This window comes from Anser brachyrhynchus (genome assembly GCF_964034855.1).
Source record: "Anser brachyrhynchus genome assembly, chromosome: 14".
Taxonomy (NCBI): Eukaryota; Metazoa; Chordata; class Aves; order Anseriformes; family Anatidae; genus Anser; species Anser brachyrhynchus.
Genome location: NC_137709.1, coordinates 730,493 through 746,485, shown reverse-complemented (window position 1 = coordinate 746,485; position 15,993 = coordinate 730,493). Strand labels below are relative to the sequence as shown.

Genomic DNA, 15,993 nt, shown 5'->3' with positions numbered 1-15,993 from the left:
AGGCCTGCTCTTATTCCGCTGGGAGAGAGTGAAGAAAGATGGACCTAAGCCAAACTACGTAAATGTCAGCGATCTCCGAGGGAAACATCAAGTGGGAGACATGAGGACGCTGGAAACAGAGCAGCTGTCCCCAGAGTGCAAACTGTGCTGCAGCACTGATTAGTTATCTCCATGTTGGAAGAGGAACAAAGTGATGCTTTTAATCCAAATTTAGTTGAAGTGTCAGATACAGACATAGATGGGGCTTGGATGGGAATATTGAGCTGTTTGACTGGGACTGCAAGACCCAAAAGCCTTGGGGAACAAAAGCAATTTCCATTATCACTTACCTGCATGTACTGGTTGCAGGCAACCTTTTTCTCCACCTCTTTTTTATGTCCAGTGCCAATTCTGTCTTTCCTTTCCTGGTATATGAAGGCCCAGTCATTTACTCCCTCAGTCTGGATGATTCTTCTCACGAGCTCTTTCTGGTCCATTGGTGCACGGATGATTTTCAGGTTATTTGTGTAGATGATGATCTTGCCAAAATCTATGATTGGGGAAGCCTGTAGAAGGATCTTAATCAATGTCTCACCTGTATGAATACGCTCTGCAAACAGTGACGATCCCTGGGTTCCCAGAAGAACATCCCTCCTGCCTGGCCGCCCCTAGCCGGGCTCTGCCCCACAGGCCAGCTTCCCACAGCCCTCCAGAGCACGGTGCACACAGGGGAGGAGAGATGGAAAGACAGACAGACGGGGCTGCCAGCTCACACCCAGGCTTTGGGTCAAAGCTTCCAAACCCTACCGAATGCTACCAAAGAGGTAACCATCATCTGGAGCTGCAGAGGTGGCTTTTCTCTACGTGCCAGCTCCACTGCCCTTAGGGCTGTGCTTTCTTCCTTTCTTGCAGATGGGTTGAAGTGAGACCTTACATCCCGGAAAGCTTTCCCCATCCCGACCGTGACATTCAACTGAATGTCACTGGAGTAGGTAGGGTTTTTCAGATTTAAAAGAAAAATTCTCTTAGTCATTTATTAATGCTGGCAAAGCAGTCAAATGATTTAAAAAAATAAGCTAATTTTCTAATGCAAAATTTTGGTCCTAACAGCCAGTCTAAATAACCGTTCATGGGGACACTTGAATTTGCATTCTTTTCTAATGATTTTTAAGCTAAACTTGGTCTGGTCAAACACATTTTGAAAGCAGCATTTTGCTTACCTGGTCCCTCCTTCCCTTAGCATTTTACCAGGTATCATATGGCAGTTACCATAGCCTATTGTTTTACAAACTCTTCCTATTTCGCTCTGTGTAAGTGTCAAGAAGCGATGCAAAAGGAGATGCTCTCCTAAGAAAATGCCATGACAGACTCACATCATCCAATGCAGGTTGGTTGATGGCTCTGCTGGCAACCGGGCACCTGCTGCTTTGTACCAGCAGAAGCATGGAGGGGCAGCAAGCTCAAACCCTGCCCGTTCGCAGAAGGCTTTAAACACCTCGTATTTCTTATGCAGACGTGGTGTCTCCAAATACTGAGTGCATGTTGATACAAAACAAAACAGATATTGGATAGCATGATTACTCAAAGTACTTATGGTTAGGGAGACTAGGGAATAGAGATGAGTATTACCCAAGAATGCAGAACAAATTAATGGTAGAGATAGGATCACATAAGTGCTCTGTCTTTGGGCAAAAGACATTCAGAGTGGTTTGATATTTTCGGTTATAGATGCCCAGTGTATCAACTAAGTGTAGTTCAAGTATCAGCAGTCTGGTGTTCCTACATGCAACTTTGAAACTTTGATTAGCACCAATAGACTTTTAATATGTTTAAACTAAGACATAAAATGCTTTCTAAAGCACTCCCAAGTCCCTTCAGTTGTGGTCAAAGTGACTATTCAAGAGACCACAGCAGGTGACAGTACAACTTTCTGTATGTTTCAGCTGTTGGTGTACTCAAATTTCTCTCTCCCTGGAGACATCCTTAATTCTTGACCTTTCTGCTAGCAACCCGGGCGATACCACCAAACAGCCAGTGTAGGACTGGGATGGTGTGTGCAAGGTGTGTCCTGGGCAAAGGACAGACCAGTCTCTGAACAACAACTGCTCGCTGTTCAATCTGAACTGGATTTGAAATGAGGTGTCTACCAGGGAAAGGCCTGATGTATTGATTGAACAAGCTAGCTACCTTTTGCTGTCTTCCTTTTTCTCATTTTTTTATGAGCAGACTCACCTTGAATTTCAGACACCTGAAATCAGACAAATCTGCTGATTATATCAATATATCAATAATGCACTTCATTTGGAGTTTGTGTTTCAGGGTAACGTGGCTGTTATCAACAGTACTGATACACCACCATCATTATATGGGTTGTTTGGCTGGTACGTAGAGGTTTGATAAAACCAAATAGCAGTAAAAAATAACATAAGTCTAATTTGACAGGGCAAGAAAATGAACATAATCCCTGTATATGAATCAATTTAACATATATTACACATGTACTTGCTTTTTATTACAGCTAAAAGGACACTTCTATATCAGTGGTGTTAATTATATGTTAATAACATATCCAGTGAAACTAAGCCGGGGTTTCAAAGCGGGTGAAGGGTAATTCTGAGTTTCCAGAGGATGTGCATGACTCGCTCTGAGGCTCGCTGGTAGGCTGCCAGGGGCACTAACCTTTTTGCCAGCTCAAGTCATGCAACTTCTATGTTTAAAATATAACTAATTAAGATAATATCCACCTTACTTTTGACTGCTCTCGATGCATTAGGATTACTCTGCGTAGATATTGAAACACTTGGAAATGCTGCATCTTACTCTACAAAACAGGCAGCAGCCAAGGCTGGGCGTTACTCACCCTGCGGTGGCCGTCTCTCGAGGGGCAGTCGCTGAGGAGAGGAGAGGTGCTGGCGAGGCTGTATTTCTTATCCTCTTTGAATATGCTGATCCGCTGGGCACTCAGCTTGGCTGGCGGGCACTGCCTGCCTTCTGCCGCGTCCCCCGCCGCGCAGGGACGGTTCCCCGGCTCAAAGCTGTGCCGGAGGAAACGCCGAGACTGCTCTATGGCCGGGGGCTCCAGCTCCTGCCCGTCCTCGAAGACTTGTTTTAGCACTCGACCGCTGTAGGCTGATGATATTTTGAACCTCACTTTGCGGGGCCTTCCCTCGTGCCTTTGGCTGAGCTTCTTCTGGTGCTCATCCATGATTACGATTTCAAGTCGCAGGTCCTGGAGATCAACTGAAAGAGCTTTGGGTCCAAAAGAAAACTCTCCTCAGCTTCCCCCAGACACACCATGTATAATTCAAGGTTTCTAGTAGTTCCTCTCATCTTACGGCAAAACCGACACCGCTGTATTAAATATTGATAGATATTCACAAAGAGAAAATATCTGTGGTGGTGAAATAGAAGGCAAGTTTTGCTGAACTCTGCTGAAAGGTGGACAGGCTGGCCTACGAAATGAGAAATGGAGTTACCTTGGGGAGGAGAGGATTAAACAGGAAACCCTGCCTGCGTTCTGCAGCCATGGAAATGTTTCTGCCGTGTCCTGTGATAAGAACTATCCCAAATACACCATCCCAGCAGCTTTTCACCGTTTTCTGACAAGGTGAAAATTTAAAAAGACAAGTTCACAGAAAAAGCAATCCGGCTTCACAAATAGCAATTGTGAATAATTCCTCTTCCATTCTTGCTCAGAAACCCTGAGAGTACAAAGCTCCATTTCATTTTAATCCAAATGTGTTTCTCTACAGGTTGGTGGAGATCTAATTAAGATTTTCTCTCTCTTTAGCTTTCAATCCCTATTTGTAATTCTTGCCGGCTTTCCAGGCCTTTTGACCGTTCTGGTTCGCTTTTAATTTCTGAAAGCCAGCCGCCTCCCGAGAGAGGCCAGCGGCCCAGCCCCTGCTCCGTGCAGCCCCTTGCAGGCGCACCAGGAGCACCCGACCGCGGCCGCCCCGTTTGGTCGCGCCTCTCCCAGGGGACAGATGCAGCACAGGGCTGCGGGGGCCCAGCTGCAGGGCAGGTAGGTCTGAGCCGTGCCGCGGGCAGACGGCCTCCTCCAGCACCTCACAGGGTTCGCAGTTCCTCAGCCTCCTCCTCCAGCGCCCCACGGGTGCCGCAGCTCCTCGGTGCCCGTGCAGCAGCGTGCCGCCCCACGCACGCCTCCCGTCTGCGCGCGCAGGAGCCCCCTGCCCGCTGCCGACGCCCTGCTGCTGAAGGAGGTGCTCGGTCACCGTGCCCCGTGCCTTTTGAGGGGAAAAATGACGAGTGCGCTTGGTGCAAAATGCACCCATAAAGCAAGCGCTGGCTGGCTTTTGAAGGTCTTCTAACACCTAGTTTTATCAAGTGTACACAGCAATATTTTAAATCTCTCTTCTTTCAAATGCCAATGCTTCATTAAATTCCTGTTCATGAAATGCTCGGCAGGTAGTTCAGAAGCATGTTTGTTGTTAAAACGCGGAGCGCACGCTTGGCCCTTGGAAGAAGCCTCCTGCAGCGGCCGGTCCCGCAGCCCGCCTGCCTTCCTGCGCCGAGAGCGGCTCTGCTGGGGCGGGCGCTGCCCGTGCAGGCTCCTCGGGCTGCTGGAAGCCTCGTGGGGGCACGCACAGGCTGTGCGTTCTGCCAGGAGAACCTGTGTGAACTTGCCCATGTAAACACACAGCCCCGGACACACCCTTCTCATTTCCAAAACGTTTTGGTAATGCTCATGTCAGGCTGCCCTCCTAGCTCAGACAGGAGGATCTCGCTTTATAAGAAAATTTTGATTTGCATTAATCAAACTCAGCTCTTACTGCATTTACTCGAGAAGCTTGATCCACCCCTTTCTCTTGCATGTCCTACGTGAACCAGGCCTCAGCATCACTGCTTTTCAAAGGTACACCAGCAGTCTTAATTGACACAAATCACACTTTGTAAGGTAGCGTAATTGGTGTTCATTTTCTTTTGATTAAGGGAACAATCAAACAGGAAAAGAAGTTGAAAGCAGCAATGAGAGCACCACAGTCACAAGCTACATTTGCTAGACGAGCAAAGTGGCTTCCAGTACACACAGTTACTTACAGGTGCTGTCACAACGCAACAAACCTGCCATGGCCCTATAATTTTCGTGTTAGAACAATCCCATCCTCTGGAGCAGTATCAGACAGCTTTCCTCTGGCTACAAGCCACCTGCGGCTGCCGGGGCTGCGCTCCCCAGCCCGGGCCAACCTTCCCACCCCGCGTATGCCGAGCAGGGGCTTTCCAGGCAGAGGGTTTGAAGCCGCAGCAGTCTCGCTCCCGCAGGGGAGCACCGCGGCGCGCTCAGCACGGAGCTGGGGAGCAGGGTAAGGACGGGCCGGAGCTCAGCGGGACGCTGCCCGCCTGCCGCAGCCCTGCCGGCAGCAGCACTCGCTCTGCTCTCACGCGTCAGCCCGGGCTCGTTTCCCACAGCCAGTCGGTCCTCACCACAAATACAATAGCGATTTTGCATACAACAGTGAAATCATTGTTTCGTGATCTAGGTTATCCCTGCACTAAGCTTTCCTTTAGCCTTCTTTCCACTGGATTTTAATGACATCTGCCTTTCAAGCATGCACCCTGTCTTCATCCTCCTCTCCACGTCAAGAAATATTAACTGATTGTTGGAAGCGTGCTGGAGGCTGTGCAGAACAAAGAGATGGACGGCCCTTGCCCTAAGGAGTGCAACACGCTGTTTTAGATCTATTGCAACAAAGCAGGGTATGTACAAACTAGGACAGATAGAAAAGCAATAGCGAACTGCCCTGTAACCATGTGAAGACATGTTTCCACCTGCACATTTCGCTGAAAAATGTTTTGTTGTGCTTTGCTCATTTTTACTTCCTTACTGCAAGCACTGCAGTGCCCATCCTTGTGCAAGCACCGGGTAGGCAACACGCAGGGATGTGGAAAGGTGTCACGGCTTCAGCCGCCGCAGCGCCGGAACGCCGCAGCCCTGCCCCGCTGGTCACGTTACTCTAAGCACAGCAACGGCTCCTTAAAGTAAGGCGGAGGAGAGGGGACACGAAAGGGCCTGAGCCAGCTTTGGCAGACACAAAGAGAGGCTAGAGGGCCATGGAGCAGGCGGTCACGGAGCAGAGGGCAGGTCAGATACGAAGGAAGCAAAGGAGCAAGGTAGAAGCTTGAAAGGACACAAGCATTAAACTTGTTTCAGTGTGGGAGTAGCAAGCAGAAAGGTTCAGATCAGTAGGTCAAGAAGATAATTCTAGCCAATAATTTAATGGAGTTGAAGAGGGCTCTGTGTGTGTGTGTGCCGACGAGATGAAGTAAAAGCAGGAGAGAAAAGATACTGCACGAAGTCACAAACAGAGCTACTTGCTGCTAGCCTATGGAAATATATTTTTTTATATAAATGCTGGGAAAAACTCACCAGCACTTAGACACCTTCTGGATGCACAAAGAGAAAGGGAAGGAATCACAAAGCAGTTGTGAGACCTCATGGTGAGGAGATAGTGGCATTACCACAGTAAATGTGGTGGTGAATACGAGGAAATATCAGCATGCCACATTAACCATAATTGTCTGTCAGCAGAAGGAAGCTTTCCTCCTTGCTGCTGCTCTGCGTTCCCCCACAGCAGGGGCAGCCCGTCCCCAGGCACCCAGCAGGCGGCACGGAGCAGGCAGCCTGCCCGGCCAGGGCTGGCCCCAGACCTTGCTCCCGGGGGGCTCCTGGCCCCAGGGAGCTGCTGCCGCCCCCGCCACCGCCGTGGTGCCCGTGCTGCCGCCGTACCGCAGCACCGTGTCGTGGGGAGCTGAGCAGGCAGGAACGTCTGCAGGCCCTGGGCCCTGCAGCTTTATCAGAGGCTGTTACAGACCCTTGCTCACTGCATGGTTTGGAGTATTCTGGTTTCTTGACCAGGTTTGTTTGCAGCCAATTGTGCACATTTGTGCTTGCACAAACACAGTCCTTCAGTGTAACAGCACTTCTCCTTTGCTAGATTTACCTCCTGACATACTTATAGAGAGCAGCCACAGCCTCTCTCTTCCTTTAGCTGGTGGGTGCAGAATGCCTGTTAGCCGACAGCTCGGGCTTTGAGATAAGCCCCTGTGAAAGCAGAAAAGCAGACGCCGAGCCGCAGCAGCAGCAGCTCCAGAGCCTTGCACAGAAGCGTGGGCTACCCAGCCAAGGCTGGTCCTCAGCTCTTGGCCTGAGAACCACGAACTCGTGTGCTCGCAGCTCATTCCAACCCTCGGGCTCCCTTCAGCCGCTCCCCGCTGTCCCCAGGTTGCAGAGGGACCAGCAGCAGCGCGAGGGCTGGCGGCACAGCACCAGTGAGCAGGGACTTCCCCCAGCGCCACGTGGCAGCCGGGCACAGCGGGGCTTGGCATTCCCAGAAGGGCACGGCAAGCAGCACTGCAACCGCTGCACCTGCCCCGACAGACGGAGCTTAATTTCATCACTCATTGCAAAATGTGTTTTTTTCCATCCCCTGCTGAACGGGCTGAGCACAGCTTCCCCATAGCAGCGTCAGCTGCACAGGGCTCGCTGCGTTGAGCTGCCAGCCACAAGGACCCAGCACCACGCAGAATAGCTGCCACAGCTCGTTGCCACACAAGAAGACTGCCCAGCAGCCTGCCTCCATCTCTCTTCTCACCCCAGGGGAAAAGTATCCTCGTATTTCTGATCTCATAAACTCAAGGTGACAACCTTGAGTTACTTCTTCAAAGTTACCTCCCTTTTAAACGCACCAGCTGCCGACGCAAACCGGGGACCGCCCGCGAGGACGAGGTGCGAGGGGCCAGGCGCGGGGAGAGGCGACTCGCCCTTCGGCAGGACGCTGATGTTGGACCGCTTCGGAAGCGATGGTGCCTACGGGGGTCTTGCCCCGCCTGCAGTGCCGCAGCAGGTGCTTGGTGAAGGCGGTGGCTGAGGGCAGGCCATCGCCCCACCAGCCTGAGGAAGACATTGCTGAGGCTGACGCCTGCTTTTCAGGTCAAAGTAGATTCACGAGGTCATGTTGCACCGTTCTTACCATGAAGGGGCTCACAGGGTCTCCTTTTTGGGCCCAGCCTCCCATGTTCATAGAAGTTACTGGATATTTAAAATTCTGGGAGCTTTTCCTCCCCACTAAACTGGCTTCACAAGGTGTGGGGGTGCACAGACAGGCACAGCTACACATACCCACATTCTCATACACCGCCAATCCACAAGGCTCCATTTTTCTAGGAAAACAAGCCAGGAACGCCTCATCTGGCTGGCCGCTTCCTGGCTGACATGCAAGGCAGGGCCTGCCACGCATTCCTGGAGGCTGAAGTCAACAGGAGCGGAGGATGCCTGGCACCTCCAGGAGCCGTGCAGGCTCTGGATGAAAGTCAGCTCGCTGAGCACCCACCTCAGCCCGAGAGACTGTGCATGGGCAGGTGAGGGAAGAGTCCTGAGTAAGCATAAAAATCTTGAAGTCACAAGGAAACAAAAACCAGGAAAAAGTGCTTCAAAGAGGGAAATTCCCAGGACTTGAGTCCTACCTTGAGAAGCAAACCTCCCTAGGCTGCCTCCTGGGAGCAGCGTGAACTGATCTGCATGAGGCTGGAATCCAGAAAAAAAAAAAAAGAAAAAAAAAGTGCACACAACAAACAACAGCACTTGTTACCTCCCAGTGAGCATTCCCAGAAAGGTGGTGACACGGAGCCGCAGTTCCTGTTATCACCACCTCGCATGGGAGGTGAGCACACAGCTAACACCAGCCTGCAGCAGGGCTGCGGCGCAGCCCCCGGGCACTCCCGGGCACACGCACCGGTGCACCCCCACAGAGCAGCCCTGCTCCCCAAACCCTGCCACGCTCAGCTCCCGCTCCCCAAACCCGGCCACGCTCAGCTCCCGCTCCCCAAACCCGGCCACGCTCAGCTCCCGCTCCCCAAACCCGGCCACGCTCAGCTCCCGCTCCCCAGACCCGGCCACGCTCAGCTCCCGCTCCCCAGACCCGGCCACGCTCAGCTCCCGCTCCCCAGACCCGGCCACGCTCAGCTCCCGCTCCCCAGACCCGGCCACGCTCAGCTCCCGCTCCCCAGACCCGGCCACGCTCAGCTCCCGCTCCCCAGACCCGGCCACGCTCAGCTCCCGCTCCCCAAACCCGGCCACGCTCAGCTCCCGCTCCCCAAACCCGGCCACGCTCAGCTCCCGCTCCCCAGACCTCCTCCCACAAGCAGCACTGCTCGGGCAGGGGCTGTGAGGAAAGCAAAGCCCAGCTGCCAGCCCCCAGTCACAGCACGACCCAGTGAAGAGGCAGCAAATAGCTGGACCAGTTGCTCCTTAATTCAGCAAGGCACAAGCACATTTTCAGCAGATTTATTTCTGCACAGGCTGCTAAAGCCTCACCCCCACACTCCACACCCAACACTGGTGCTCGCTGTGCATTTATAACCCAGCTTGCCTCCCTGGCTGGGCTGCGGCAGTTGCTGCCTTCCTGCTGGCCAGAAGCACCTGGGAACACTAAAAGGAGATGTATCGTTGCAAGCAGCGTTGCTATTTGCATCTGTATTTAATTAGGTAACTGAAGCCTGACATTTTCTGTGGTCAGACCTGTGTGAAGAGCAGCTGAGAAGTACTCACAGCAATGTTCAAAGGCCTATTAGGCTGGTGCTCAGGTCTATTGCTACTCGAGAACATTTATTTCTTCTTGTCTTAAAAAATGGAAATTGCATCCCTGCAGATTCAGCCCCTATTGGGTGAATCCCAGTGAAGCAGGATTTAGTGCTGCGCATTTTGTGGTCCTTCAGTGCACTGCAGGGAAAGAAGGACCACAGAGCTGAGCCAGGCCGGCCCTGCCCTCGGCCCCGTGCGGGGAGCTGGCTGCAGGGGGCCAGGGCCAGGGGCGCGGGACGGTGCCCACGCACCACCTGCTGCTGCTAACGCCAGTTCAGCGGGTGTGTAGCAGCCTATCCTAAGGAAAATCAGCATCCGAGCTTCACTTAAAAATACTTCTCCATGTCTAGATAGGCACCGCTCTGCTCCAGCTACTTTTGGGTGGGCTGAAGGCTTCATGTTACCCAGCAGCAAACCTGTTAAAGGCTATTAGGTACAAACGACATCATTTGACTTGCCCTAAGATTAATGACCAGCGCTCTAAAACGCTCTTCTTGACCGGTGCAGGCAGCTCCTCGGTGCTTGGTGCTCCTCCATCAGCTGTGGCAGTCCGGGCTGAGCCGCGCTTCCCATGTCGCTGTGTGGGCAGCAGCGCCCTGTGTCCCCCGCGCTGCCTCGGCGGCACCGCAGCACAGGCGGACGGTGTGGGGGGTGGAAAAGCTCGGGGTGGCCTCTGCTCTGCTCTCTGCAGGGCCCCACGCTGCACAGATCCTGCAGATTCACACCGCCTCGTTATGTCTAATTGCTAAACGTGCAGCAGCTTCTCTCCGTCAGCACAGGACTGCCCGTGCGGCAGCCACGCCACAGCCCCGGTGCCGCTGCCCGAGGACGGGGCGCAGCAGCGCGAGCAAGGCCAGGCAGTGGCTGGGGACAGGCGCCTTCGTCCCTGCCGCCGGGGCAGGGGGCAGCGGGGGCTGCCGCCCGCCTCCCCTCGCAGCCACCACAGCCGCTCAGCGTGCCTGGGTGGTGGGTGGTAGGAGGACAAGCTGTTAGCATCAGATCTATAATTTGCAGCAGCGTGTAAGTGGCACCCCCTCTCCCTGCCCTCCAGGATCTAAAAAAGGAACGAGAGGTCCCTTATTTCCCCGGAGGAGGAGGCGTGCGGCACCCACTCGCGATAAGCAGTGTGACAGAAGGCTTTTTATAAACTCCTGGCGAGGAGCTGCCGAGCCTTTGCCCTCTGCCGGCTCCGGCTCCTCGCATGCAGGCTGTGGCTCCGTGGCGTTGCTGCAGCAGCCCCGTAACACAGCCCCGTGCCCATCCCGGGGTCCCCGGGTGCCGGGCTGGTCCCCAGCCCCCCAGCAGGTCTCCTGGTGGGCCAGAGCACACAGGCTGTGAGGGGTGCTGGGGGAAGCTCCTTCTACCCGCTCGCACTGTTCAGTGTTATTTCAAGCGGCGAGCACGAGGGGATGCGGGAAGGAGAGCCGCTGCTCCACCCGCCCCGGAGCCCCCGCGGGCAGCTCTGCACAAGGAGCCACGCAGGGATGCGCCTTACGGGGTCAGCCGGAGCACGGGAAGGCAGCAGGGCACAGCGAGGTCCGAAGGGAGCTGTCTTGTTTGGCACAGCAATCAGCTTAAAAATTAGCCGGGCTGTATGAACCAGTTGTATGTTCACTTTGCTATTGTAGGATTTTCACAGGTTCATCACCCTTCAGCGTAGGAATTGTACAGTACGTATGAGGTAGAGGAGAGGAGGTTCCCATTTCCTATAGCAATGCCTTGTCTTCTGTTAACCCTGCCCAGGCAGCCACAGGAAGAGCGAGGAAATTCATTTCAATATTGTAAGGATGCATCACAATACGCCAGGTCGTGCGTGAGGCAAAGCTGATCACAGTAGTTATTTGATGTCAGGCCCCTTCTTGACTGCCACTGGTCGCTTTTATGACCTTGAAAAGCCACCCCACCTCTGTTTTTCCCCCTCCATAAAAGGCAGTAATTACATCTAGCTTCATGAAGTTCTTTGTGATCTAAAGGCATTAAACGCAAAGCTTATTTACACGTTAGTGTCTCATAATCACAAGAACTGGAAATAGCGATGCTAAAATGTGTGAAATTCAAAACTGGTAAAAGGAAATACTATTTGCAGCGGTGTGATTGTGCGCTGGAAGCTCGCAGCCGCAGCTGTTGGAGCGGGGTGGAGCCGCACGCAGGCGGGTGAGCGCCAGGCCCGGCGGGTGGGCTCCCGGGACCCTGCAGCGGGAGGTCAGGAGCCGGGGGCGTGGGGCTCTCCCAGGGCAGCCCTGAGATAACACACCGAGCGCTTCTTGTCCGTGGCAGCTGACTTGGGTGGACAGAAACCCTCGCTAGGCACGGGGCTGCTGCCGGACGAGGTGGCAAAGTGTGCTTGCTGTCCGGGATTCCTCCGAGCTCTTTCCTGAGACAGCTTTGGAGATGGGGCCAGGCCAGAGGACGCTGCTCCCTGCAGGCACAGGCGCTGAACCAGAGCGGAGCGGCTGTTTCTGCTGGCAGTGCTGCTTCCCAGCTCCCAGCGGCACGATCCACCGCCTCAGCCAGGCAGCGTGCCCGGCCCTGCCCGGCCCTGCCCTGCCCGGCCCTGCCGCCCTCCAGCACGGCCCCACGCGCGGCCCGGGGCCGAGGGCACCCCGCGGGTGCTGGGGCTGGGGGCGGCCGCGCTGGGTGGGCGCGATGCCGCTGCGGGGGAGCAGCGCCCGCCGCATCCAGCCCTGAGCTAATTACAGCATCGGCATCAAGCGCAGACTGCTTCAATGAAAGGGAAGGACTGGCAGCTTCCTAGCTCTGCCTTTGTTTTTTAGCCCCAGTTACGAGACGCACCGCAAGGGAGAGGCGGTGGCAGGTAACAGAGCTCGGCGGGGTGGTCTGAGCACCGGGCGCAGAACCGGCCTCACACCTAGGCCCAGCTCGGGCACTGATTTGCAGAGTGGCCTCATCCCCTGAACTTTTCCATACGAAGTGGGGGTGACAGCCCAAGGGGCGTTCCACAGATGAATTAGCGTTTGGAAAGCGCTTTGAAGGAGTTATATAAATGCTAAGAGTTGGCATCATCTTTTTTTTTTTTACATTGCAGCAGAACCCAGAGACTGCAATCAAGATCAGAGCCTCACTGTACAGGGCGGTTTGGAAGCTCCCGGTAGGAAAGGTCCCCGCTCCCTGCTTGAGCCGTTCCCGGTGCACACACTCCGGGCAGGCTGGAGCTGGGCTGTGAGCACTACCAAATTCAGGCGGAAAGAGCTGCCCAGAGTTCCAGCATACCATGGCATTCTTGGGAGAAAAAAACACTGCCTGCTGCCCACAGGGACACGTTTCACTGGAGAAAACGAAGATGCAGCCCTTGGAGAGCCCCAAGAGCTGCTGCTGTGCTGCAGCAGGCTCACAGACACCGAGCACCTGGCTCCTGCCCTGGCCACGAGTGCTCAGCACGGCTGGGAGGTGGCAGGAGCACGGCTGGGAGGTGGCAGGAGCACGGATGGCACCAGCTGGGACACGGGGCAGCAGCGCGCCTGCCCCGCTGCACAGCACCCACGGATTTCCATGGAAATCTGCCACGGGGTAGAGAACTGCACCGCGAAGTCGGTGTCCTCTCAGGCAGACTTTCAATCCCGCCCATTGTTTGGACAGCACAACTAGACTAGGTTGGGCCTTACCGAAAGTTTAAGAAAAATTGAAAAAGGACTCACAAACAAGTTTCGTGAAAGGTTATCATTACCTAGCGTGCACAAAATCAGCAGGTCTGCTTCATTTCCCACCATTTCCTAGCTGCAAGGTATTTCATAATTCTCTTCCATTTCTAATCAGATGAAAATGCAACGTGTAAGTATTAACCACAGAACAGAAATAGGGAAGAATATGTAAAAAAGAAAAAAACTTCAAAAACTGTTTTCAGTATAGTTGATGTCACACATTGCATTTTATAACGCCAGTCGATTAGATGTTTTCAACGTCATTCATTAAAAATTGTGCACTCAGTCAGCCAAGCATGAATCAACACATGACAGGCTACAAAGAAATACCAAAGTAGATGGAAACCTGAGATGAAACAGAGTGAAGTAATTGTGTTTTTTTTGCATTATCCTGAAGATGTTCATCAACGTTTTAATTTAGCCAAATGGCCACCATTAAAAAAAAGAGAGAGAGAGAGAGAGAGAAAAAACTTTGCTTTGACAAAATCACGATCGGTAGGGAAAAGCTTTTAAAAGAACCGAGTTAACAACGTCTGCTGACGTAGTCCTTCATGAAGGATGTCCTGTGCATTGTCTGCAGAAGGACCAAACTGAAATAATTCCTTTAGATTTACAATCCTTTCCTCTAATTCATGGTTTGCAAACACACGGCTGAGGTATGGAAGAGATGGTAAAGGCAAATCTCTTGAATCTTTGCTCCGTCCGCCGCTCGCTGTTGTAGGGCAGCAGAGCAAGGAGCCGTCCCGCAGCCGCGCGCACCCAGGGCACGCCGAGGGGTGTGCACGAGTGTCACGGCGCTGCTGGCTGCAGCACCTGGAGGGGTTTGGCATGGGCAGCATCCCACTCCAGCCCGGGTGGCATGCTCGGGAGACGCAGCGCTCCCACAAGCCGTGACTTGAACCCGCAGCCGCCTGCTTGAGTGAAGATCGGCGCGCAGCCCCGAAGGAGCCGAACGGGTTGAGTGACTTCAGGCCGTGGGAGGAATTGGGAGGAATAATCGTCCGGGGCTGCAGGGAGAGCTCAGGCAGCCCGGCTGGGCGCGGATGTCGCTGCAGCTCCCCGCGTCTCTCCAAGGTAAAACAGGATTATATTTGTGTTTGGAGGGCTTTTTATAGAACTGCTGTCAAAACTGGCAGATAGAAAGCTTAATTAGGACCGATCTTGCAAACAAGGCAGTGTGTAGGTGTGCGAGGGGCTGCGGGCAGCCGACGGCTGCTTTAAGCCAGAGCCGAGAGAAAACAGGTTCAAGGCGACGTTTGCCAGGGCTTGCATCGCTGGGCTGGGGGCACCTGTGCTGTGCTGCCAGTTATGACCCACAGGGCAGACAGCATTTGAGAGAACTTTGCTGGAGTGTGAGCGGGAAGGACGGCACCCGGCCTGCCCCAGCCGCCCTGCCGGGCACGGAGCCTTCGGCCCCGCCGCAGCCCCTGGCCCGCCGCGGGGCTCCCCGGCCGCTGGCACCCGCCCGGGCACGGCCCCCTCGCGCTCCTGAATCACGAATGACTCACTTCGGGCTTGGATGGGAGCGCAAAGCATGCATTTGCAAATTGGCTCGTGAGGCACTGCCTTGCGATGTAGGTGGGATGTATTACATACTCCAGCAGTCGAGCTCTGCTCTTTTTTCCTCCTCCCCTCCTCTCCGTGCAGGGTAGCTGCCTGAGCCCAGGGTTTCGGTGCCAGTCTCGCGGGTGCGCAAAGGCGTCGTGTCGGCTGCCCGTGTCATGTGGATGTCCCCGGCGCGGCCCGTGACGGGAGCCCTGCGCTGAAGATGGATGATTTGGCTCTGCTCGACCTGTTGGAGTGCCCGGTGTGCTTTGAAAAGCTCGACGCCACAGCAAAGGTGCTGCCGTGCCAGCACACTTTCTGCAAGCCTTGTCTGCAGAGGATCCTGAAATCCCAGAAGGAGCTCCGGTGCCCTGAGTGCAGGACGCTCGTCCTCTGTGGCATCGAGCAGCTCCCGTCCAACCTGCTGCTCATTCGCCTGCTGGATGGAGTCAGATACGGACAGAATGCTCCCCGGTTCGGCTCAATGCAGAGGTCAGGGCTCCTGTCCTCCCCCGCCTCCATCCGGAGGCTCCCGCGGGGTCTGCAGCTCCACCAGCACCGGCTGGCGACCAGCCCCAGGATCCACATGGATGGGGTAAGCACCAGCCACATTTTCCCCTTTGCCGTGGGCATACAGATCTGTTCCTCTGTGCCAAGAGCTATGAAACTTCCATGCTAGCACTGCTGCTATGCATACATGCTGATGTTTGAAGTAGGAGAGATTGTCCTTTTGTTTGCAAATCTGGCTGCTGTTTCCTTGTGATATTTGACTATTTGGAGCTCATCACAACAGTAATTGCACTGAATCCCAGGCTTAGATAAAAATAGCTTGCCTTTCCCCTTACAAAAACTTCACAGCAGCTGTTTTTCTCTGGAGTTTTGAGGTGCTTCTGATATTTGGAGGGCATTTCAGATGCTTTAACTTTCAGGCAATTTACTGATTTTTGATTGATAGCAATTAAATCAGTCGTTGCAAGGCTCTAGCTATTAGAGGTGGAGAAAGGTGTTTCTCATCTGCGCCTCAGTTTCCCCAGGCTTTAAAAAGGAAGGAGTGGGCATAATGATGTTTATGTCCCTGGCAAAACACTTTGAGGTTCACTAAGGAAAAAAATTAAACTCAGCTTCATCTAGTGATGATTTCCTAGGCTAATTTTAAAATTGTAAGTTGTTTCTGTAATTTTCTCTAACAGTACAAAAGCTTTTCTGAAA

At 53.8% G+C, this 15,993-nt stretch overlaps 2 protein-coding genes across 10 annotated transcripts in view; one reads left to right on the top strand and one right to left on the bottom strand.

The window, feature by feature from the left end:
* The window catches only part of GRXCR2 (glutaredoxin and cysteine rich domain containing 2), a 31,344-nt gene that overhangs the window by 2,813 nt on the left and 12,538 nt on the right, over window positions 1–15,993 (bottom strand). Inside the window, exons 1-4 of one of the 5 annotated variants that reach the window (XM_080554913.1) lie at window positions 9,129–9,307; window positions 8,464–8,524; window positions 2,840–8,372; window positions 330–545 (exon numbers count right to left, since the gene is read on the bottom strand). In XM_080554913.1, the coding sequence (XP_080411039.1) occupies window positions 330–545; window positions 2,840–3,184 (561 nt within the window). In that variant the 5' untranslated portion in view covers window positions 3,185–8,372; window positions 8,464–8,524; window positions 9,129–9,307. Of the gene's footprint in view, window positions 1–329; window positions 546–2,839; window positions 8,373–8,463; window positions 9,308–15,993 lie in introns of those variants that run through there. The other 4 variants (XM_080554914.1, XM_080554912.1, XM_080554915.1 and 1 more) reach the window with 4 other exon arrangements.
* The window catches only part of SH3RF2 (SH3 domain containing ring finger 2), a 39,692-nt gene continuing 37,604 nt past the window's right edge, over window positions 13,906–15,993 (top strand). For 3 of the 5 annotated variants that reach the window (XM_080554909.1, XM_080554906.1, XM_080554907.1), the window contains exons 1-2: window positions 13,906–14,313; window positions 14,887–15,379. In XM_080554909.1, the coding sequence (XP_080411035.1) occupies window positions 15,008–15,379 (372 nt within the window). In that variant the 5' untranslated portion in view covers window positions 13,906–14,313; window positions 14,887–15,007. The remainder of the gene's footprint in view (window positions 14,314–14,886; window positions 15,380–15,993) is intronic. The other 2 variants (XM_080554910.1, XM_080554908.1) reach the window with 1 other exon arrangement.